The 25,185-nt window shown below is 42.2% G+C and overlaps 1 protein-coding gene across 1 annotated transcript in view; it reads left to right on the top strand.

Moving 5' to 3' along the window:
• The first annotated feature begins 7,710 nt into the window (after positions 1-7,710).
• CC2D2A (coiled-coil and C2 domain containing 2A) overlaps positions 7,711-25,185 on the top strand; it is a 120,407-nt gene continuing 102,932 nt past the window's right edge. The window contains exons 1-3 of the mRNA XM_026648036.2: positions 7,711-7,765; positions 11,962-12,042; positions 12,471-12,573. Of these exons, the coding sequence (XP_026503821.1) occupies positions 7,727-7,765; positions 11,962-12,042; positions 12,471-12,573 (223 nt within the window). The 5' untranslated portion in view covers positions 7,711-7,726. The remainder of the gene's footprint in view (positions 7,766-11,961; positions 12,043-12,470; positions 12,574-25,185) is intronic.

The following is a 25,185-nucleotide window of genomic DNA, read 5'->3' as shown; positions in this document are numbered from 1 at the left end:
CAAGTCCAAGGGAGGTCTAAGACCCATAGTGGACCTTCGGAAATGCAACAATTAATCAAATACATGAGAGTTTGCATGGTTTCCCTAGCATGGATTCTTCCTTCCCTGGATCTCGATTTGCTGCCCTCGAGCTTGGGGTCACATACTTCCGTGGGCAGGGCTGCCAAGTCACAGAAACACCACTATCAGTAGGACACCACTGTCAGTATACAGTACTTCCTTTTGGCCTGTCATAGGACCCCTGTGTACTTACAAAATGCCTGGCAGTTGTGGCAGCCTTTTTGAGGAGTTAGGGAAGGAAGTTCATGTCTTCTCTTATCTGGACGATTGGCTGCTGTAAGGCAGATCCGAGCATCAGTTTCTTCAGTGTGTCCAGTTCATGGTCAGTCTCTTCAACCATCTGGGACTTATTCTAAACAAATAAAATAAACTTTGGTTCCTGCACAGAGAATTGAGTTCATTGGGGCCCTACTCAGTTATACAAATTCAATGGTCTTTCTTCCTCAAGGTAAGTTTCAGTCCATTCACCAGTTATGCCTGTCTTTTAGGCCACATCCTTCCCCCACAGATTGGATAGGTCTGACACTAATACGCCACATGGCCTTATGTACCAGTGTGATGATGCATATACAGGAGAGTGTGATGGGTTGCATTAACTACTTTGAGCGCCCCCCAATGCCTGGGCACAGTGTTGCTGTTTTCTTCAGCTCCTTACACACCTTGCAGACTATCAGTTGGTCTCTGCAGGTCTTCTCTAGCTGGATCACACAGTTCAAATCCTTTCTAGGGTACAACAAACAAACTCAAATAGAAACAGTTCCTTGCCCTTCAGGATCAATTATAACTAAAATAGTTTCTTGCCCATCTGGGATGAATTAGACTCATAGACTTTAAGGTCAGAAGGGACCATCGTGGTCACAGACCCTCACTCACCCCTAACGTCTGGCTGAGTTAATGAAATCCTCAAATCATGGTTTAAAGACTTTGTTACAGAGAATTCACCATTTACACTACTTTGAACCTGCAAGTGACCTGTGCCCCATGCTGCAGAGGAAGGCGAAAAACCTCCAGGGTCTTTGCCAATCTGACCCGGGGGGAAATTCCTTCCTGACTCCAAATATGGCGATCAGTTAGACCCTGATCATGTGGGCAAGACCCACCAGGCAGATAGCTGGGAAAGAATGATCTGTAATAACTCAGAGCCCTCCCCTTCTAATGTCACATCTCCAGCCATTGGGGTTTTTTGCTACTGTCAGTTGCCAGTGGGCCACATGCCATGGTAGGCAATCCCATCATACCATCCCCTCCATAAACTTATCAAGCTCTTGAAACCAGCTAGGTGTTTTTCCTCCACTGCTCCTCTTGGAAGGCTGTTCCAGAACTTCACTCCTCTGATGTTTGAAAACCCCTTCGCCTTATTTTGAGCCCAAACTTGATGATGGCCAATTTATATCCTTTTGTTCTTGTGTCCACATTGGTGCTTAACTTAAATGAAGTCTGAGGATACTACAAATCCTGTCCCCCATAGTCCTGTGGTTATGTGGTGAATGAACCCCTTTCATTGTCTTCGGGACATTGTAATTCAACGTAAGTTGCACATCTTGTAAATCTAATCCTCCAACAGCATCAGCGGTAATCAACAGCACTGTGCTCTCGCCACTGGTAAATCTGTGCAAGACTGCTTTTCTGTCTCTTTAGGAACAGTTTTCTAGGATACACTTGCATGCATGGCCTTCAGACACAAGGACATTTTTCATCGAATCCAGCTCCCTCTTAGGATTTCTAATTATTTCTGATCACATCTTTTTTCCTACGGACTTCAGTAAAGACTGTATGAAAGCCCATTTCTGAACCTCTTGGACCCACATCACATTGTGTGATGACAGCTGTTGAAGAATCATTTTTGTTGTTTTCCCCTGAGAGGTTCTCCTTTGCTTGTAGGCTAGACCTCCTTTCAGTTCCACTTTGATTAGGGCCTTGCATTGCCAATTCCAAATCTCTGGTCTTGGAGAGGAGCATCTTTTCTGTTGCATTTTATCTCCTTCTTGGGCCTGCTTTTTTTCCTCTTCAGCATGGCAACTTCCCTTTCCAGGGCCTTGTTTGTCTTGTGCCTGACATTCCCTAGAGCTCAATTCCATCTTGAGGGCTGCCTGTGTACTTTCTAGTCATTTGATTCTCTTATCTCTAGTTTGGATAACCTGTGACTATTGAAGTACTTTTTCCATGAAGCTCCCTCAGCTCATTCTGTAACAGGAAGTGGTGGTGTTTGTTCATTGCCATCCTCATTTATCCTCAGGCGGGCTAACACTTGCTCTTGCTTTTTGGTTTGAGCCTGATCCAGTCCCTTGAAGAGTGTATTTCCTCTAGCTCCTGCAAGGCTACAGAATGTTAGGGTGCTGGATGTGTCCAAAATTCAGTATGTTCTTGAATGCTAATGCTTATTATTACTTACTATTTGTATTACCTTAGTGCCTAGGAGCCCTATATGTGGACCAGGACCTCATTGTGCTAGGTGCTGTACAGTTGATCTTTTAGTTAGCATCTCTTGTCAGTAGATGGGACAAATGTATCTCTTTAATTTCAATTTTTAAAGTGCCTCTTGTAAACCTACACACTATACAAAACGTAACACTACATTCAAAAAATGATTTCCACACTAAATTGCCCTACTTGCCCAATGTGATTTATATAACAAATGATGAACAATGTTTCAGACTTCAAAAAAACAGAATAAACAAATGCCTGTCAAGCTACCACTTTCCCTCGTGGAAATGTCCATCCACAAAAAATTAGCTTTTAAGAATGACCAGAAAGTCATCAAATCCTGGCTCTTACAGACCAAAGGACAGAAGTGATTTCCACAGTTCATTTGTCCTCATGAAGAACATCTTGCCAACAGCCCCCTTTCTTTTCTTTTCTTCTTTTCAAGACAATACCACATAGAATACCACACAGAGAGGTGATTGATCAACTGGCCAGGGCCCAAACCATTTAAGGTTTTAAGGGCAAAACCAAATCCTTAATCACTTGGAAACTAATCAGCAACCAATGCAGATCTCCAAGCACAGTACCTGTAATTCGACCATTTCTGGCAGATATTCTAGTAGTGAAAACTGAGCAAAAAATGAATGTTTTATTAGAAGAATTACTGGGTCTCTTACTGAGATTTCTATCATGTCAGAATAACATACAGCCGCCAGTTTGATGCAATCCAGATGATTTTTAGCTCTTTCTGTTTTTGTTTTGTTTTTTGTTTTTAGAGGAGGAGATCCACTAATGCTCTTCCAAGATAGTAAATTATCATGCAAAAGACAAAATAAACTCTGTTCCTCCTTGTTCACTGTCTACAGACTATTCTACTTCTGTGCTTGGAGACAGGGATCCTTTTATGTGCACTGCCCTGACTGGTGATACATTGGCTTGTGCTGAACTGAATGGTAGGATTACTGGTTGCAAATTGGAACTCCTCACACCATCTTATTTGTTCAGTAAAGGATATGCAGTCCAACAAAATGAGATGATACTGGCTTTGCAGTTGTTTTTGTAGCGCTGACTGAGATAGATGTATTATTGTTCTCAGCTTCAGGGAATTTATGCTGCTTGGATTGTGTGTTTCTCCAGTGACTAGAATCCTTGCACTGATGTGTTTCTATACAGCTTCCCATCCTTTTAAGCACCCATCACTGCTCTTTCACAGTATGAAAGTAATGTTCCCTATATAATGCAGTTCATATTTGTCCATTATTTTTAACTGTTTGCATGACTGTTTCTGGCACCAGGAAGAAATGTTGGGAGACAAACCTCTTGATAAAACAAGTTGTTTAACAAGAACTATTACAAAAATGTCATATGCTCTTTGCATTAGTTTAATAAATTATACCATCAGTCTCAGCAGTTACAGGTTATCTATATGCACTTTTAGAAATCTGTCTCCTGATAAAATTGCTCTCCCATTTTTGTTGTCTGTGTTCACTGTATGGTGAGCTATTCTCTGACTGTAATAGACTACTCTTTTACATATTACAAATTCATGTATCCAGCTCTATTATAATGATCTACTGTAAGTTGCTTTATTTGCTTCTTCCCGTGAGCCTGTTTTTATGATAACAGTATCTAGAAATAGGGGGGGAAATCCCTCTTTCTCAATTCTGTTATTACAACTACTAGGATTTTGTGGAGATGGACTTTGGGATATTTCCTGTGGATTGCTTGCATAGGAATAAATATAGATACATCCAGTAATATGTCCTTCCCATAGCAGTGATATAATTAAATCTGGTCACACTGCAGATATTATTGCCAATGTGTACATCATAAACTTGGTTTATCAAATTCAACACAGCATGAACAGCTTGATCTGTACACCAGAGGAATAGTATATGATGGAACTCACTTAACTATTTCTATCTCAAACACATTTAAATAGCTATTATCATGTTCATTTATTTTTGTGTTTGTAAAAGTTAGGAATGGAATGAAAGATATTCCCTCTGTTTTTAAAAACTATCAGATATCTTTGAAATATCACCTCTGTTCTTGTTACTGGGATAACATTGGGGTTGGCACTCTATAAATAGATGGATAACCCATCCTCCCATTGCCTCTTTAGCAAATGTCAAAGAGTATACCCCCTTTAAGAACAATGCCCTGAGATTTAGTGAACTTTTGATACCCTCCTTTTGTTTTGTTAATTGTGAAAGCATTCAAAATAATACTTGTAATAACTTTAATACAAATTAATAGTATATTTCCTGATGTTACCTCTGTTTCATAATATTACTCTTCCATGCTCAGAATATTTATTGATTAGCTCTCTAGTCATAGGGATGTAAGAAAAATGTTTTCTGTAAGTCATAGCTGCTGAGAGATTATAATTTTCTTTTTCAGTATGCTGTTTCTTCATTTTCCCAGTGCTTTTCCAAAAATTTTGCTGAGACATATCAGTTTTGCATATCTGCACATCTTCAAGGAATGGGGGCATAGCTGTCTCCTCAGTATAGCATTGGTGAAAAATGCTTTCTGAAAACTTTTTTGCGCTTTCTGAAAACTTCAATGCATGAGAAAAAGAAGATGGTGTTTGGGAGCTCTTACAGACTCTGGTTTAAAGCTTTATCCTTGAATAACTTTTGTTTTATTATGATACTGTGGCATGGGAGAAATAAATTGAAGTCTGCAAGATACCTTGTAATGTCAGGATATTTTTCCTTAGGGAAAACTCTTTTTAATCCTTTGGGTCCTTTTTTTGGAGAGAAGGTGGGGAGGAGCATGGAATCCTTTGGATGATGTGACTGAATCATGAACTAATAAAATGGCTGTTTGGAGTATGAAGGTAAGGAAGTTTACCTGTCAAATTCTAGTCCCTTCTTGCTTGGTGTTGCCTGAATAGAATGTTCCCACTCACTTTTAATTCATGAGTTTTAGAGCTTTGCCCCAGTCCAGACATACAATGGGAAACTGCATATCTGAAAACAGTAGGGCTCGACCTGGAGAAGGATAAAGGTGAATATGCATGCTCAAACTTTTCTTACCTCTGCCTTTTGAAAAAAATAATTGCAACCTCAATTAAAATAAATTCTGAGATAAAGTAGGAACATACAATCTTTTTTTTTTTTTCAATCTAAGGACTAGGGAGAAAATAGGAGTCCCAAATCTTGATTTATATTGGGGTGTCACTTATTATCCTTTTGTCCACAATTTGGCTCTAATCCTGCAAGGATGTACATATGATTATTCACATGTGTAAGTGTGTGCAGGATTGGGGGCATAATCATTTCATATATTTTACTACTTTCCCTTCCCTTTGACTGTATTTACAAAAAATAATAAAAAAATAAGCTGAGGTTTTCCTGCATTTATTTAGCAGGAAAAGATTTCCTGACTCTGTCCCTTTAAAAACAAATCACAGTGACCTTCCTTAGCAACCTTGTTGCTAAGATGGGCATTTTTGTTATGCCAGACTGTTGACTGCAACTTCAGAAGTACTGCATATGAAAACCCAGGTATGACTCAATTGTTTCCCTTTTGGATCTTTTTAAAAATCCCCACATTCTCCATTTTTCATTAAAGAGAGAAATGTAAGAAACAGAAACTCTCAAAGTGACTCTTATAAAGGATTCTCAAGGTAATTTAATTTTAAAAGTGCAGTTAGTGATACTCCAGTGTATTTCTGTTTTCAGCTTTAAATTGTCTAGAGATAGATGACCCTTATGCTACTGAAAAAGTTTAAATCTCTTGTATTCTAGTATAGATAAAGGCATTCAATTATGCATTATACTTTTTTAAAGACTTCTGCTATGGCACTTAATTTCAAGAAATATTAGAACAGTTATAGTAAGGACATTTTTATATGCTAAGATATCCCTTAGTCACTTTCGCCTACACACAGGACTATTTTAATTTGGTTTTCCAAAGTGATATTTATGTGCTATATATTAAAATGCTATAACTTTTCAATGTAATATTAGTAGGCCTTGAAATATATTTCATGTGAGTGGTGCAAAGAAGTTGCAGTTTTCAATTATGTCATTATGCTTAGCAGTAGTGTGCTCTGAGCTAGTATGGAGGGAATTCATCTCTGATCTGGTGTTGAGGTTTATGCAGAAATGGAGGGAGATACAGCTTGCAACCATATAATCTGAGTTCTCATTTGGGTTTAAGAGTGCCTTAAGCAGATTTAGCTGAAATTGATTCCTTGCTGACATAAACTGAATGGCTATTAAGAGCTCTTAAACCAAAATAGTAGTTACCATACAAGGAGGTTGCACCTCTTTGACCCTGCCAGCAGGTAGGGGATCTTGGGGGACAACTACTGCACTGGTGGGGTGCAAAATAAACTTTATTAAGAAAATGCAAAAACAGGGAAAATTTAATAGTGAGGGGTATGGGGTTTGTTAAGGTAGACAATTGGGCGGGGTTTCTTTTAGTAAATAGGATAGGGGGTTTCAATAGTGGGGTACAATACAGTGGGGTACAATACAGTTGGTAACCAATTAACACTGAAGTATAAATGTAACAGGTAGCTAACAATTTCTATGTAAAGAGTGTGTCACAGCAGCATATAACCAACTAACAGTATGGGTAAAATGTGTTAAATAATCAACAACTTTAGGTAAAAATGTGTCACAGTGGTGTAAATGTAAAATGTGAGGTGTGTTAGAGAGAAAAGGGGTAACCAATGGGGTTTTATGCTAGACTTCAGTAATACAATTGAGGTTTGGCAGCAGTGGGAACGGGGTGAGCACGTGGGGGAAGGGATTAAAAGAGAGAGAGAGAAAGAAAGTGGTAGAGAAGTGAGGTTGGGGGATGGGGGAAGAGGAGCACGTGGTGGAGCAGAGGCCAAAGGCAGAGGGAGATTTAAACTCAGGGAGACACAGAGAGCAGACAGGCTGCAAGTTTAAACAGCAGAGAGACAATTATACAGAACACAGCAAAATCTTATCTATGATTTAACTTAACCAAGACTACACAAATTAGCAAGTAACAAAACACAATGCAACAATTCTTTAAGCCTAACTTACAGAGTACAATGCAAGCAAAACCGTTTTTTGAAGTGTTAAATACTTTAACATGTCACTTTAAGTTAATAGGGTCCACATGGGTGCAGAGGTGTGCCTTTGTGGAGTCTGTTGCATGACCAGTGCATAATCATTAAATGTGTACATCTGATTATAATATAACTAATAATTCCTGTATTACTTGTGACAGCCAGGTATTGATTGCTGCAAACATGAATTTCAATGAAGAATCCCAGATGATGGCTATGGAGGTTAGTCTGATTAGTTTAATTATTAAGGCAAAGATGGATTATGGGGCTTTCTTTCTCTGAACATTATAGGGTTTTGTTCATATCACACTTTTGCCAGTTACCCAAATAGTAATATAATGCTCTCTTAATATAGCAGTTAATTGTCCCTTGGGCACATGCAAGTGACTCTCATTCTAATTGACGGGGGTTATTAAGAAGAGAAAATGTCTTTCTGTGCAGAAAAATCATAAACATAACACAATGTGCTATAAACTTTTTAACTTATACCAGTTTTTAATTTTGTTGCTAAATCACTGATCATAAGATGCTTTTGCTTTTTATTAAAGCTAATGTTAAAAAAATCATATAATATATAGTTGAGAAAAGAGTGTCTGTACATCTGGGTATAGTGCTTAGATTATTCACAAATATAAAATTTGTTTTTAAAAGTCATATGATACATAGAGTATATAATCAGCAATAACCCAAGTTTAGGTGAATAGATTTAACAATACAGTTTAGATATGAGAATCCGAATACTCAGGTACATCACTCATGAAAAGTTGTACAGAGATTTGGTCGTGGAAACAGGGCTGGCCTTAACATGAGGCAAACTGAGGCGACTGCCTCAGGTGCCAGAATGTGGGGGGGCGCCATTAGGACCCAGAGTGTAGAAAATTGTGTCTGCTGCTGGTGCATATGTATTCTCTCTGCTCTAGATGCACAGAGATGGTGGAGTGCTATGCTGGAGGACGGAGGGCACAAGAGACATAACAGGCAGGCAGGAGAAAAGGCGAGAGGGAATAACAGAAAGCAGCAGGAGCTGCAGGGAGAGAGAGGAGGAGGAGCCTCTTATATAGCTCTCTAGCACCCCCAGGAGCCTGGACTGATTAACACCAGCTTCTCAGGGAGCTTCCTGTTTCCTGCTGCTTCCCTGAATCCACTTAAGGAGAACAGGCAGTCAACTAAAGTAGTAGGAGCCAGTTAGGCCCTTAAGATGCTGATATCTTCCCTCACTCAGACCCTGCTACCAGCCTGCTTATTTGTCTCCTTCAATTGAGTGTTGAGAGCCACTATAGCTGGCACAGAAAAGCAGTCATGAGTGAAAGAAGAAAACGCCCCTCTGGGGCAGCATTCAGAAAAAGAAAGAAAGGAAAGGAAGCTTTTCTATCTAAGCAGGAAGGAGCTCTCCTGACATACGTAGACACAAATGTTCACAGTGAGTCTTCCAGCCCCAGTGAGGATGTGAGTGGTGAGGAGATGCCTGATCTTCCAGTTAGTCAGAGTGCAGGTGACTTGGCAGCTACTGCAGCATCCATATCTCCATCTCAAATGGATGTAACTATGCACATTCCTGAAGAAAAGTGTAGATCAGAGAAGAGTGTGGTGGAGGCGCAAGAAACAGCTGCTGCTGAGTTTAGTCCCTTAAGTCTAGATGATCTAGGACTGTGGACCCACTTGAGCCTGAGGGACTTCCTTGTACTGCATGGGCCACAGCAAGTGAAAAACTTCATGTTCCCCAAAGACAATGAAAATAGAAGTTTCCATCCAACACATTACTGGTGTGAAATCCCCAATGGTGACAAAGTGGAGAGGCCATGGCTTATGTACTCAAAAACCCAGAATGCTGCATACTGTTTTTGTTGCGAACTCTTCCAGTCTAATGTTCCAGCCACATTGGATTCTACAGGAACAAAGGACTGGAAAAATCTGGCTAGAAATCTGGCATGCCATGAGAAGGCAGCAAATCACCAGAGAGCATTCTATAGGTGGAAAGAGCTTGAGATGAGACTAAGGTTAATGGCCACCATAGATGATCAGCATCAAGAGAAGATTGATCAGAGTCTCTTTACTGGCAAAATGTTCTGAAAAGGCTCATTGCCATTGTGAGAATGCTTGCTACCCAAAACCTAGCACTGCGTGGCACTTCAGATCAACTGTATGTGCCAAACAATGGAAACTTCCTTAAAATGTGGAGCTGATGGCTGAGTTTGATGCTGTACTCCAGGAGCAACTAAGAAGAGTCACCACCCAAGAAATGTACACACACCACTACCTTGGAAAGTCAATTCAAAATGAGATCATACAGTTACTGGCAACAAAAGTCAAACAGAAGACTGTGGCAGATCTGAAGTCAACAAGATATTACTCTGTTATTCTGGACTGCACACCTGACATCAGCCATACAGAACAAATTACTTTAATGGTGTGTTTTGTAACAACAACAGAACCTAGTGAAAATATCCCTGCAATGGTGGCTGTCAGAGCGCATTTTCTAGAATTTATGGACATTGATGATATTACAGGAGCTGGTATGACAAATGTGCTTCTTAAAAATCTGGAAGATACAGGAATTGCAATAGCTGACATGAGAGGTCAGGGCTACGATAATGGTGCTAACATGAGAGGAAAGAACAGAGGAGTGCAGACACAGATCTGAGAGTTAAACCCTCGAGCTTTTTTTGTCCCATGCAGTTCTCATTCATTGAACTTGGTGGTCAGTGATGCAGCATCAGCTTCAAGTGAGGCTGCTGAATTTTTTAATGTAATTCAAAGCATCTATGTATTTTTCTCTGTATCAACTCATTGATGGCAAATTTTGAAGCAACATCTGGGAACATCCTCTCTGACACTGAAACCACTGAGTGCCACACAATGGGAAAGTCGAGTGGAGGCAATAAAGCCTATCAAACACCAAACTGGGAAGATAGATGATGCCATAGTTGCCATTATGGAGGATAATGCTATGACAGGAACTGTTCATGGGAGAACAGTGGCAGAGGGAAATGGAATCACCAGAAACATACATAACTTCGAATTTCTGTGTGGCTTAGTGTTGTGGCATGACATACTGTTTGAAATAAATGTTGTAAGCAAGAGACTCCAAGGTGTTGACCTTGATATATCTGGAGCAATAGAACAACTGGACAAAGCAAAGTCATACCTATAGTCTTACCAGTTAGATGAGGGATTTCAAAACGTTCTGAAGAGTGCACAGAAGTTGGCAGAGGAACTTCACACTGAAGCTAATTTCCCACCCATTCAAGAATACAAGTTACCGAAGAGGAAGGCATTTTGATTACGAGGCACGGGATAATCCCATAAGAGACCCCAAACAACAATTCAAAGTTGAATTCTTTAACCAGGTGCTAGATTGTGCAATACAGTCACAGCTGAAGAATGTTTCATGCAGCTCAAAGAACACAGCGGCATATTTGGGATCTTGTATGATATTCCAAACTCCTCACTATACCTGAAGATGACCTACACCAGCAATGCAGGGCACTAGGGACAGTGTTGACACATGATGACATGCGCAATATTGATGCGAGTAATTTAGGTGATGAACTGAAAGCCCTTTCAAGATACATTTCAGCAAGAGGAGATTGTTCCTCAGTAATTGAGAATTAGGTAGGTTGTCCATTTAGAAAATAAAATTCATGAGGAAAGTATTTCAGTTACTTTCCTGACTGCCCTTCTCATCGGCACTCCAGCTCATCCCTCCTGGTATTGCCGATGTCCAGTGATGCGTTTAATGTAATGACATCTAAAGAGATTTATTATTGTAGTGCCTGCTATGTGCCAGGCATTTTCCAGATACTCAAAATGGACCGTCCTGACTCTGAGGAGTACACAATCTAAGGACAGACAAGTACAGACAGACAGGTTAGGGGAAAGAGAACTGTAATAACAATATGCATGTTATATACAAGTCAACTTGATTACTATAGAAAATATTAAATGTCCACGTACATTTTGATGATCATGTTAGTTACAAAATCAAGAAATTACTCAGTTTTCAAAACCTGTAAAACTGTTTTTGAAATGTTAAAATGACTATTATGTAATTTTGGAGGTAATACTTTGCTGTAACATATGAGAGTTGTGATGTTTTTTGAGGCGTAAGATGATTTGTATGTGTGAATAAACTGCATGTAGGTACCTTTACAAGAGTAGAGTAGCGCACCACGTAAATAAAATGTAAGAGCAAACATACTGCTAAATAAAAGCTTCTTGAGGTCAGACTGATAAGCAGCTATATTAAATATATGAAGCACAGCACTGCTTGGGGCCAGGCACACTTAGCGCCCTTGAGGCCAATGGGACTGTCTATGCACGTGCAGAAGGGCTGGCAGGACTGGGGCCTACATAAGCCGAACAAAATCCAGCCAGAGCACTTCGGCGTGACGCCTGGTTCTGTTAAACCCCTGTAACAGGAGCTGCTAGGCGAGGACCCGGCCCAAGCGGAGAAGCTGAAGCGGACTCTGAGAGCTCAGCGGCGGCGAAGAAAGCAGCCCGTGAGTTGAGGGCGGGCAGGTGTAGAGCTGCTGCCCACTGAGCCGCGGCGGTGACCCTGCCTGGCGCCTCACAGGGCGCCCTGCGGTGGCTCAGCGGCGCCTTCTGGGCCGGGGCCCTTTGAAGTTAGCGCAATTGGTTTCCATGGTCGGGGCAGGGCTTCGGGAGACCAGAACTACCGCGCATGCGTGCGCGGTGATTCAAGCGGAGGCGGTGGGCGGGGCGGGTGGAGCTTCCCTGGCGGTGAGGGGACAGTTAGGGATGCTGCTGCGCGTGCGCACCTGGAGTGTAGGCTGTTGCGCGGGGGGAGGGGGATTGCGGGCACGCGGGGCGGGGAGTACATCCGGGTTATGGGGGAGGGGGCGCGGAGGGGTTTCCGTGGGTGAGCTGCTGTTCCTGACATTCGGTTCCCTCCCCTCCTCCTCTGTAGCTGCTGGAGGCTGTTGGTCCCGCTGGGCTGCTGGCGGAGGAGGAGGCGGAGAAGGACCGAGCCGGGATGGCGGCGCCTGCAGCCGCTGCCCGGGCACCGCGCAGTAAGTGTGTCTGAGTGACCCTGCTTGTTTTCATGCACAGCTGGAGAAACAGCGCATGATAATTGAATGCAACTGCATGTTTACCTTGTATATAACCAGCACAGAGCTAGGTTACCATTATGGAAAGGGCTGTGTACTCTTTGCTTCTCCAATGAATTTTTGTCAGTACAGTGAAAAACTTCCTCTGATTAAAAATCTGGAAATGTATTAAATATTTTTCTCAGTTAAAATAAACATTTTAAATCGTTCGGGAACTACACAATATTTTTGTAATATTCCAAGGATCAAACTCTCAATTTATTAGACTATATTTGAACGTTATATCTGACACTTAAGCATCATTCTGTGTATGATGGTGTAGGAATAATATTTTGATGACAGGATTATTTTATCACTGTTGTTGTCATTCATCTGCCTACAGGGCCGGGGTTCTCGACTAATTTTTCAGTGGCCTCAGCATACGGCCACCAATTCTTGCTGGTGGCCGCTCTCACTCTTTTCCTAAAATACTTAATTAGCTTTAGGAAAACCAAATAAGTATGCAGATATACATGTCTAAATCATTGTAACTTATTTATTGATAGCTAGTAAGTCTGTTGTGAAAAGTGATATTAACAAATGTACAAGTATCACTTTTCACAGCAGACTTACTCAGCACTGGCAGTCCTGGAGGGTCGGGGGAGGCAGTGAGGGTGAGGGGCGATGGGGGTTAGGGGCTGGAGGAGGTAGCTGGGGACTGGAGCCTGAAGCCTTGCGGCTGGACGATAGGGCCGAGGGACAAAGCCTGAAGCCTTGTGGCCAGAGCCCTGTGGCCTGCCATCAAGCACCACCTCTGAGAAGGCGGGGAACTCACTGGCTGCCTGCTCCTACAGCATTGTGCCCCAGGTGACTCCAGAAGGGGGCAGGGCCCAACCGCTGCTGCTAGCCCCAGCAACCAGCATCAAGGCAGTGCATCCAGGAGCAACAGGGAGGGGGAGGGAGCACTATTTTGCCCCCCAATCATAGCCCAGGAGGCTGTGGCCGCAAGAAAAGCCCTGGGTGGCGCATTTGAGAAATGCTGCAATAGAGGGCAAGAATGGAAGAATATACAGTAACTCCTCGCTTAACCTTGCAGTTATGTTTCTGAAAAATGCGACTTTAAGTGAAACGATGTTAAGAGAATCCAATTTCCCCATAAGAATTAATGTAAATGGGGGGTGGAGGGATGTTAGGTTCCAGGGAAATTTTTTTCACCAGACAAAAGACTATACTATATATATATATACACACACACATACACACAGTATAAGTTTTAAACAAACAATTTAATACTGGTACACAGTGATGATGATTGTGGAGCGTGGTTGAGGTGGTGAAGTCAGAGGGTGGGATATTTCCCAGGGAATGTCTTGCTGCTAAATGATGAACTAGCAGTCAGCTGAGCCCGCCAGGGTTAACCCATTGTTATTAATGTAGCCTCACACTCTACAAGGCAGCACTAATGGAGGGAGGGGAGACAGCATAGCAGACAGAGACAAACACCCTGTGTATGAGAGAGAGAAATGCACAAGGCCCCTTTAAGAACACTGACCCCACTCTAAGTACACTGCCTTTTTAAGTAGATCAGCAAGTTGAGACAGAAGCTGCTGCCAGGAAGCTCCCTCCATCCTGAGCCCTGTTGTGTCTGTCCCCTGCCCCCCCCCCATGGAAATGGGGGTAAGCGGGGTGCAGGGGGAAGGGGGACACCCTGACATTAGCCTCTCCCCCCCACCCCTGCACAGCAAGCAGGAGGTTCTGGGGAGCAGCTCCAAGGCAGGGGGCAGGAGCAGCATATGTTAGTGCGGGGAGGGACAGCTGAAGTGCTGGCAATTGATAACCTGTTGGGTGGCTGCCAGACAGGGAACTCAGGGGAACGGGGCGCTGAGAGGGGGGCTGCCAGTCCACCCTGGTTCCAAGCCCCCACCAGCTAGGTCCAACATGCTGCTCTTCCTGCAAGCAGTGGACAAAAGAGGCGGCTGCCAAATGTTATAAGGGAGCATTGCGCAACTTTAAATGAGCATGTTCTCTAATCGATCAGCAGCATAACAACGAAACAACATTAACCCGGATGACTTCAAGTGAGGAGTTACTGTATTCAAACATATGCACAAAAGGGACTCTACGTGAATATTTTGCAGCAGAACACTTCATCATGGAGTTAGGGAGGGTGAAGGCAGAAAGTGCTATCCAAAAACCAAGTAACTTAAATTTTGCTAGACAAAACTGTTCTTACCTTATTCCTGTCAAATATTTTAGGGAACAGTAGTACCATCAATTTTATGATGAGATTTTTCACGGAGTGCACAAATGAGAAAAATCACCCATTTTACAAATGAGGGAAATGAGAGTTAGGAATCAAAAGGGAAAATTTCTAAAATAAAATGAAATATATTAATAGTGATTAGAACAGACTAATTTATTGACAAGACAATGTTTGTTACAAACTCTTAATATATCATTTTTATTTTGACATTTTCTAAAGAAAAATTTCCAGTTTGAAACAACTTTTTGTTTTCAGACTAATTAGCTTAAATTTCAAAAGGTTAAAACTACAGAATTATCAGAATATTATAGTTGACACGCCCCTTTACTGCCATTGGTTATTTTGAGTTGCAAAACTTTGAGATTTTGACTTTTTGTCCTCCTTTGGGATAGCAAAAAGTTTTTGAAATCCATTTCCTACCCAGCTGCAGTTTTTAACTGCAGGTTATTTCCCTACAACAGACAGATCAGCAAGAGGATGGTGTGAAAAAAACACTAATCCAGCAGATTCACCTGATTATGCACGGGTCCCATTTCTGTGTTGATACAATTAACTTAGAACCCTGTAAAGTTTATAAATAGTTTAAATTTGTCTCTCTATTATGCTTTTGCATTTATCAACATTGAACTTAATTTGCTATTGTACTGTCCATTCACCGAGCGTACTTAGGTCCCACTGAAGTTCCTCACAGTCCACTCTGCACTTGACTAACTTAAATAACTTTATCATCTTCAAATTCTGCAACTTTACTGCACACACACACACCCTTCCAGGACATTAATAAATATCTTAAACAATGTGAAACCTAACCTGGAACTTTTAGGCTTTTGCTATTCATCATATGCCATGATGAAAACATTTATTCCTACTCTGTTTCCTCTCATAGCAAGTTTTTATCTGTGACAATACTTTGCCTCTCACACTGTGACTACTTAGTTTCTTTAGAAGTCTCTTCAGAGGTATATGTTTATATTGACTAATTTTAAGGCAGTAAAACATCAATCTGTTTTCAATAAATTGAGGGATAAATTTTTTAAAGACTCCTAAGTGACTCAGGTACTGAGGGTGGGATCCATGAAAGTACTTAATCACTCAAGTCCCTGTTTTGGCTCCACTGCAACCCCCAAAACTGCTGCCAAATGCTGTAGGTGCCTAAATTCTGTGCCCAAGTTTTTCAGGGTGATAGTTCCCTAGGTGTCTAAGTTTCTGCTTCTGGGTATGTGCACTGCTTTCTCCCTCTAGGCATCTGGGATGCTTGTCTCCCACCTAAGCTCCAGAACGATGGTCCCAAATGGCAACTTCACGCCACCGTCTCCTGTGTCACTGGTCCCGATGACAGGAGTGAGCCATATATAGTTTCCACTGGGTTGGGGACAGTCTTTGGTTGAACTGCAATACCCATGGCTTAGGCCATATCAACATCTATGAAGTTGTCCACTGCCTGGAATCCATGAGTGCCCACTGTGGCAGAATTTGGTAAGGCTCCCCTGGTACATGGAGGCAGACTTGGACTCACCATTCCTGGGGTATGTCTCGGCGAGCAGTGGGGGGGTGCATTATGTCAGGACTCACTCAGGTCAACCCCCTCTACCAGGCCTGGGTGTGGTTGTTTCTTGAACTGCGTTGTGCTAGAGCTCGGGATGGACAGTTGGCAAAAGTATGGCTGATCCTCCACAGTAGAAACACAAGCTGGGACAGTGCTCTTTTTCCTCAGGGGTCACATGGCAGCGGGCACTATCCTGCTACATGGGTTCAGAGTCCGGGTTGAGATTGGTACTGAGGGTCACTGGTCAGGTAGTAGCACAGACCCCTTCTTTTCCTCACATTGCTTGCTGAGCCTATTGTCAGTATGGATGACAAGGCTGATGAAGGCCTCCACAGGCTAGTCCATCCTTAATCTCCTCACATAGTCCCCACTGGAACTGGTAGAGCTGGGCCAATTGGTTCCACTCAGAGTCGGAGACTAGTCACCAAGAGTGGGCGATGTCATGCTGTCTGGAGTGGCTCACGTCTGTGAGTACCTACCTCGGGGAGACTGTCAGAAAAAAGGGCAGATACCCTAAACTGTATCTATAATTAGATTTCACCAAGTCAGTAACAAATGTGAACTCCTGGATCACTATACCAGTTTTACCATGGAGTCACAAACAATCCCCTTAGACTCTCCAGTCTGTCTTCTCACCCAGAGAAACTGGACTTTGTGATAAATCACACCACATTCAGGTTGCTCCCGGTCCCAAGAGACCAGTCACTTACCCCAGATCAATTGGTACCCTAGATTTTACACCAAAGACAATGCTGTTAGCCAATTCCATAGTAAATTAACTATAGGTTTATTAGCTAAGAAAAGGAAATTAGAGTTATTGAGAGGTTGAAGCAGGTAAAATATATGTATAGGTGAGTCAAAGTCTATAATTCCAAATGGTAGCAGAGATGTAGTAATCTGCCAGTTTCCCGAAAGTCTCTCAGGACTACCCAGAATGACACTGGGAATCTCCATCTTCTTGTTCCATTATTCCCCCCTGTTAGAATCCAAACAGTCCAGAGATGAAGGATCTTTCCTTGAATCCAATACTCATAGGTTCTTGTGGCACCTTTAAGACTAACAGAAGTATTGGGAGCATAAGCTTTCGTGGGTAAGAACCTCACTTCTTCAGATGCAAGAAGTGCATCTTGCATCTGAAGAAGTGAGGTTCTTACCCATGAAAGCTTATGCTCCCAATACTTCTGTTAGTCTTAAAGGTGCCACAGGACCCTCCGTTGCTTTTTACAGATTCAGATTAACACGGCTACCCCTCTGATAATCATAGGTTCTTGTTACAGAAAACAAGCTGAGAGGGTCACTACTCACGTGGGCTCTTACTTTGATGATGAAAGAGTGAGGAATGCATTGCAAATGGTTTCTCTGCCGAGTTTACAAGACTGTTCACTCTAACCTTGTTTGTCTGGTACCAAGCTTAGAAGGAATTGTCCAGTATTGCAGAAGTCCCAAACCATATTTGTGTGCATCAGTTTTCTCATTAGTGTTAATCAATGAAGAGGAATTGAGGTGAGGTTACAAGTGTCTTCGATTCAACAAATCAGAACACACTTTCACAAAGTAATAGGTTTCAAAGCAAATAATCATGCTGTGTTAGATGTTTCTAAAGGTAAATATGCCCCCTCCTCCATACCAAGTAAGTAGACTCCTTAGTTTAAAGAGCACAAAGCTTCAAACAAAGCCTAGGACTGTCCTTTAAGGAGAGCAGAATCAGCAGCAGCATGGCTTAATCACAACACCCTTTTTCTGTTTAAATGACAAGGGAGGGCCTACCTTAATCCTGGAAGGTAATTTACACCTTGAGTATGGTGTTAATATGTAAGCTATATATGGCTTTAATTGCATAATCTAGTTATCGTCTGTCACCAATAATCTTGTATAAGGGTCTTGATTAATTATCAATCTCACTGTTACATTATGTAAGTTGTGTCATAAAACCCCTCCCAATCCTTTGGCCTTTTCATTTTTACAACCTTTTTATTAATTTAATTCCTTATATAAATATGAAATCACCCTTTATTCAGGCCTTGGCAAAGAAAGATTTTTTTTTTTCCAAAGGACAGAGCAGAGCAATGTTTGGCTAAAAAAACCTGAATATATTACTAATGGTATGATTGGAGATAGCTAGAAAAAAATATTTACTTGAAATGTCAGTGTTCACAGCTGTTCAAAGAAAAAAGCCACACGCTCCAAAAAACATCAGCAAAAGAGGCCACACCTTTTGTCGGCCAATCATTTTACAAAATGTTTACTTTTCCAGTAGAAAAGATGAATTGTGAGATATGGGACATAAGGGATAATTCAGCTACTTCTTAAAGAGCAGGAAAAGAAAATAATTCACATGGAGGAAGGACAAAAAAAAACCTTGCTTCTTCAAACAGCAAAAAAACAGCAGACATCAGTCAATGCCAGGTCTTCCAACAGTCTGAAGAGCATCAGAGAAATTCAAGATTTGCAATGAAAATGAGGGGGATTTGTGAAGATGTGGAGAACATTAATTATGTAGTTAAAGTCCTGACCCATAAGTAGGTGGGAAACAAAATACCACAAAAAGGAAAATATTTTAAAAAATCTGGACAATTGGGTGTATAAACATAATATTGTCTATTATAAAATTCCACAGACCTTTGTGCTATGTTCTTCTTTGACACGGTATGAACGCTACATTAAACTGAGCACCTGTAAAATGAGATAAGTGGACTGTCTCAAATGTATAGTATAGGGTGAAAACATAATCTTGACCATCCAGTCCAGCTGGAAACACTGCAGTACATATGAAGAAACATTTCTGTTGTGCATAATAGGCCATTATCATGAAAAGCATAAACATTTCCCCCATCTATATAAATATACAATAGTAGGCCTTGGACAGAATCTGCTTCATGTTTTTAATTCAGACAGCCAAACTCTGCCTTCAGTAACCTTGTGGAACTACTTCACATATATTATTTAATACTTTTAATGCAGTAGCAGCCACAGGCCCTAACCAAGATTAGGACCACATAGTAGGCACTGTACAAACTCATACCAAGACATAGTCTTTGCATGAAGAATTTACAGTCTAAGAGGAGGAAGAGGAATACCACCAAATGTGAAAAAGGAACCTCTAATAAAATTAGTCCAGAAAGAGGTGTGTCCATTCATTGTGAATGTAGCTACTCAGAAGGGAGGCCCAGGCCCTTTGGAAGCAAGGATTGAAAAGCAGAAAACAAACAGTAAGTCTCCTTTTCCCCAGCAGCTTAATAATCTAGATCAGTATTTCTCCGTCATTTTAGGTTGGCAACCCCTTATTTGAAGTCAAAAGTTTTTGCAACCCCCTCTTCCATTTGCTATAAAAAAAAAGTAAGACGAGTATCAGTAGTAACAATAATTTGTGTGTGTGTTTTGAGAGGTTGACAGAGAATACATGACCTTAAAGGGTAAGGATGTGGAAGGAGTGAAATTTTCTTTGCTTTAGAGCATAATTTCAGTGCCTTGCCAACAACCCTGAGTGTCTTTCATGTTCCCCCCCCCCAGGGATCACAACCAACCTAGAAACACTGTTCTAGAAATCATCCTTTGATCTTCATATTTGAAACTGATGTTCTGTCCTTGCATCAAAGTTCTTTCCATTATTGATACAGTGCTGTATCTTCTGAGTAGCAATCCTAACTCCTTTAGCTACCAACCATGGACACACTTTTTCCTGGATATAACCCAGTAAACTTACTGTACCTAGCCCATAGCACATTTGCAGCCAGGCATAGAATCATAGAAATGTAGGGCTGAAAAGGACCTCAAGAAGCCATCAAGTCCAGCCCCCTGCTCTGTGGCAGGACTAAGTAAACCTAGACCATCCCTGACAGGTGTTTGTCTAACTTGTTTTTTAAAACTTTGAATGAGCGGGACACCATAACCTCCTGTGGAAGAGTATTCCAGAACTTAACTGCCCTTATAGTTAGAAAGTTTTTCCTAATATCTAACCTAAATCTCCTGTGCTGCAGATTAAGCCCATTATTTCTTATCCTACCTTCAGTGGACATGGAGAACAATTGAGCACCATCCTCTTTATAACAGCCCGTAGCATATTGGAAGATTGTGATCAGGTACCCCCTTAGCCTTCTTTTCTCAAGACTAAACATGCTCAGTTTTTTTAAGCTTTCCACATAAGTCAGGTTTTCAAAACCTTTTATCATTTTTGTTACTCTCCTCTGGACTCTTCCCAGTTTGTCCACATCTTTCCTAAATTGTGGTTCCCAGAATTGGACACAGTACTCCAGCTGGGACCTCACCACTGCTGAGTAGAGCGGGACAATTACCCCTCATGTCTTACATACAACCCTTCTGTTAATACACCCAAGAATCATATTGGCCTATTTTGCAGCCTCAACACACTGACGGCTCATATTCAGTTTGTGGTCCACTATAACCCCCAGATCCTTTTCAGCGTACTAGCACCTAGACAAGGGGTGGCCAACCTGAGCCTGAGAAGGAGCCAGAATTTACCAATGACCATTGCCAAAGAATCACAGTATTATGTAATGATTATATACGTATATGTATATGTGTGTGTATATATATATATATGCACACACAATCATTATATAATTTGATAATGTATATTTATTATGCATTTATAATGTATAGTTAACAATAATAACAACAACTTAACGTTTTACTTAGTGGGACTTCTGTCAATCTTTGCTTTCAACAATTCTCTTGAAGTTTAGTTGGTGTTCAGTTGTGCTCACACACAGCAGTTCTCTTAAGTAGCTGTCTGTCAAAACGACGGATCGCTGCTTGGATTTCACATGTTTGAGTGTCGAGAAAACAGACTCACAAAGATAGGTCGAGGCAAACATCGAGATTAATTTTAGGGCTGCGCCTCTGATGTTGGGGTATTTATCCTTTGGTACAGATTTCCAGAAAGTAAGGGTCCCCTCTGTCTTCTGAACAGATTTCAATCTATCATCTTCCAAAAGTTCTATTATTTCCATCTGGGATGTTGCTTCGTCGGTAACTAAAGGGGGCTTCTGACAATCGGCTTCAGCACTACGAGAGTCAATCAGAAATCTGATTTGAGGTCTTTTCTGCTGCAAATCTTGGAATCTTTCCTCAAAACTGTCCTTAAGATCTTTAATCATGCTCGCACATCTAGTTGTGCTCCGTTTTAGGGGTTCTGCTGCATCTTCTTTTGATCTGTCTAGAAGTTGTGACCTTGAGGGAAAGTGTGTCAGCTCTCCCTTAAGCATTTGTCTGTGAAACAACTGCAGTTTGTTCATGAACGCAAATATACTTTGCACTAGTTCAGACAGCAACCGGAATTGTCCTTGTAAGTCCAAATGGATTAGTTTATCCAAATGCAGCAGCATGTCTGCAAGAAATGCCAAGTCTAGAACCCACCCAGGATCTGTTAGCTCAGGGTGTATTCTTTGCTTCTCCTCCATAAACAATTTTACTGGTTCCAGGAGCTCGAAAAAATGTGAAATAACTTTACCTCTCGAGAGCCATCGAACTGCGCAGTGAAATGGCAAATCGGCAGGGAAGTCGTCTTCATCCAGTTCTTTGATTAGATTTTGAAATTGTCTGTGATTGAGTGCATTTGAGCGAATCAAATTCACAACGTGCAAGACTGGTTTCATGACGTGATCAAATTTGAGATTTTTAGATCCCAGTGAAATGTCCAAAATTCAGGAAAGCTCTCATCAGACTTACAAAGCCCTACTAATCCATTCACAGATCCCCACATGAACGGAGCCCCATCTGTTGTAATGGCAGTGAGCTTCTGTAAAGGGAAGTGGTGTTTTGCAACTAACAACATCAATGCCTCCTTTAGATCTTGTCCACGAGTTCTGTCCTTTAGTGGTACGATATCCAGGAGTTCTTCCCTTACAACACAGTCGTCAGACACAGTCCGGACAAATACTGATAATTGAGGTTTATCCTGTACATTGCACGACTCATCCAAAGCGATGCTCAAATACTCACACTGTTGAAGTTGAAAGTGCAGTTGCGAATCAATGTCACTGTTCAGGCCGGAGAGTCTGCGTTCTATTGTGTGGTGTGAAAGCTGCAGGCCAGAAATTTTCTTCTGTAGATTCTTGTTCTCTGGTGACAGGATTGAAATCACATCAGTGAGGCACATTTTTATAAACTCGCCTTCAGAGTAGGGCTTTTTTGCATGGGCTATGTGCCAGGCCACATAATAGGAGGCTAATGTTACAGTCTGCGATCGTTGGTAAATCTGGTGAAGAACTGGGTTTCTACATCGGTTTGTTTTTTCAAAGTTTTCAGTTTTAAAGTGCAGAGTTCAGAACCTTGTGGGAATTCTTGACCCATATGTGCCTGGCTAGAAGCAAAATGACACTGCAAGTTTGAAGTTTTGGCAAAGAAGACACGTGGCCTTACCATTACGTTCAATGAAGAAGTACTTATTCTCCCACTCCTGTTGGAAGCCTCAATTTTTGTCTGTGTATTTTCTTTTCCATTTGCACTTGCCTTCCATTGTTAGATGGTGTAAGAAAAATTTTGGTTAAAAATTTCCACACCAGCTAGTAGTCACTGTGTACTTTATTCAAGGAGATAGGCTCTGGCCAGGGGTTGCTGGACACCTGGCTCTGCCCGTGGCTCCGCCTCCCACTCCACCCCTTTCACCAAGTCCCCACCCCCACCCTGACCCTTCCTGCCCCTGCCCCACCTCCGCCCCACCTCTTCCCGCCCCATTCTGTCCCCACCCCCAGTGAGCCGTGTCCTTGCTCCTCCCCCTCCCTCCCAGAGCCTCGTGGTGCGAAATGGGCAGAAGGCAAGGGGACGGAGGGGGGAGGCTGTGCACCGGATCCTCGCTCCTCCCTCCCCCAGCGCCTCCCGCCCACTGCTCTCAGCTGTTTTGCGGCATTTTGGCGGCTCTGGGGAGGAGGGGGAGGAGCAAGGACGCGACACCCAGCCACCCCTTCCCCCCAGAGCTACCTCAATGCCGCGAAATAGCTGAGAACAGTGAGTGGGAGGCGCTGGGGGAGGGAGGGGGCCTGGGCGCCACGTCCTCACTCCTCCCTCTCCCTCCCAGAGCCACAACGCCACAAAACAGCTGATCGTGGCGGGCGGGCAGGAGGGGGGGGCAAACGCTGATGGGGGGGGCCAAGCTGGCACGCGGGAGGTGCTGGGGGAGGGGCGGGGGACTAATATGGCTTTTTTCCCCAGAGTTGGTTCCTGGCAGGAGCCGCACATTTGAAGAGCCGCATGCGACTCCGGAGCCGCCGGTTGGCCACCCCTGACCTAGACAGTTATTTCCCATTTTATAGTAGTGCATTTGATTTTTTCTTCCTAAGTGAAGTGCTTTGCACTTGTCTTTATTGAATTTCATCTTGTTTAATTCAGACCAAGTCTCCAGTTTGTCAAGGTCATTTTGAATTTTAAACCTGTCCTCTGAAGTGCTTGCAACCCTTCCCAGTTGGTGTTATCTCCAGATTTTATAAGCATATTCTTTACTCCATTATCCAAGTCATTAATGAGCATATTGAATAATACTGGGCCCAGCACTGAGCCCTGCAGAACTCCACCAGATACGCCCTCCCAAATTGACAGCAAACCATTGATAACTACTCTTTTGAGTGTGGTCTTTCAACGAGTTGTGCACCCACTGTGACATACCAGGTACAATCCAGACTAATGAACAGCTGTGTCAACCCTGCCGTGCAACCTTGGGTGCCTTACAGCACCTTGCTGAAGTAGCTCCCACCTGGACCACTCACAGACAGCCTTTCAGCATACAAGTCACACTCTGAATGTCTGTATGTAACTGCAGCCTGCCAGCCACACTTGGGTTACACTCTGGCTCTCATCAGCCTTGGCTAGGTGGGTGGGTGACCCCAACACACCCCTAGTCTCAGATTTTCCCCTAGAAACATAAGTCCTGTACTGCCCAGCCCTCTCCTGGACAGTACAAATCTCCTGGGTCAGTTATTCCATTAAGGGAATAATATGACATAACTTGTAACCCCAAATAGTTACCCAGACACTTCAACTTGAATACACTGGATTAGATAAAACAGTAAAAACGAGAGATTTTAAGTGAGTATAAGTAACAAGGCATAAAAGTCAGAAATGGTTACAAGAAAAATAAAGATACGATGTTTACTAATCCCTAATTTAAACGGTGTTAGATTCAAGCAAATTTTCTCACTACATGCTTTCACCAGTCTTACTGACCAAACCCTGTAGGTCAGGACCCCTCCCCCAGTGTCCAACATATGCTTCCTTTGTCATTTCAGGTGCAGTGAATGCGATAGGCAGAGAGAGAGGGGAGCCTTGAGGTGTTTGCCCCTCCTTTTTATTGTTTCAGACCCTCTCTTACAAAACATTTCCAGCTGGGCACTAGGAGACAAAGAGTCTGTGTGGAACGATGTTCCCCACTGGCTTTTTCTCACCTGTTCGGGCTTTCTTTGTTTCCCTTCCTGCTTGATGACTGTTTATTGCTTAAACAAAGTGCACGTCCCTTTGTTTAGGACAGGCCTGTTTTCCAACCTCAGTTTGGGCAGGTCTGTGGGGTTTGGGATATGTGTTAGTAACATCATACAGAGAAATCTTTTCAGTATTGCCACATATTTTATGAGGACAGTACTGACCAGCAAATTATGAGTTTTCAAATGATACTTTACAAGGAATAGTTTGCACAAAAATTATTACAGTAGTGTGTAGGGTATGGATACAGGGATGTATTCTGTCACACCTACCTTACAGTAATTTCATCTAGACCATATTTCCTTAGTTTGCTTATGAGAATGTCATGTGGAACTGTGTCAAAAGCCTTATTAAA

This window comes from Terrapene carolina, unplaced genomic scaffold, assembly GCF_002925995.2.
Source record: "Terrapene carolina triunguis isolate 2854851 unplaced genomic scaffold, T_m_triunguis-2.0 Scaffold66, whole genome shotgun sequence".
NCBI classification, from domain to species: Eukaryota; Metazoa; Chordata; order Testudines; family Emydidae; genus Terrapene; species Terrapene triunguis.
This window is presented reverse-complemented; position numbering and strand designations above follow the sequence as displayed.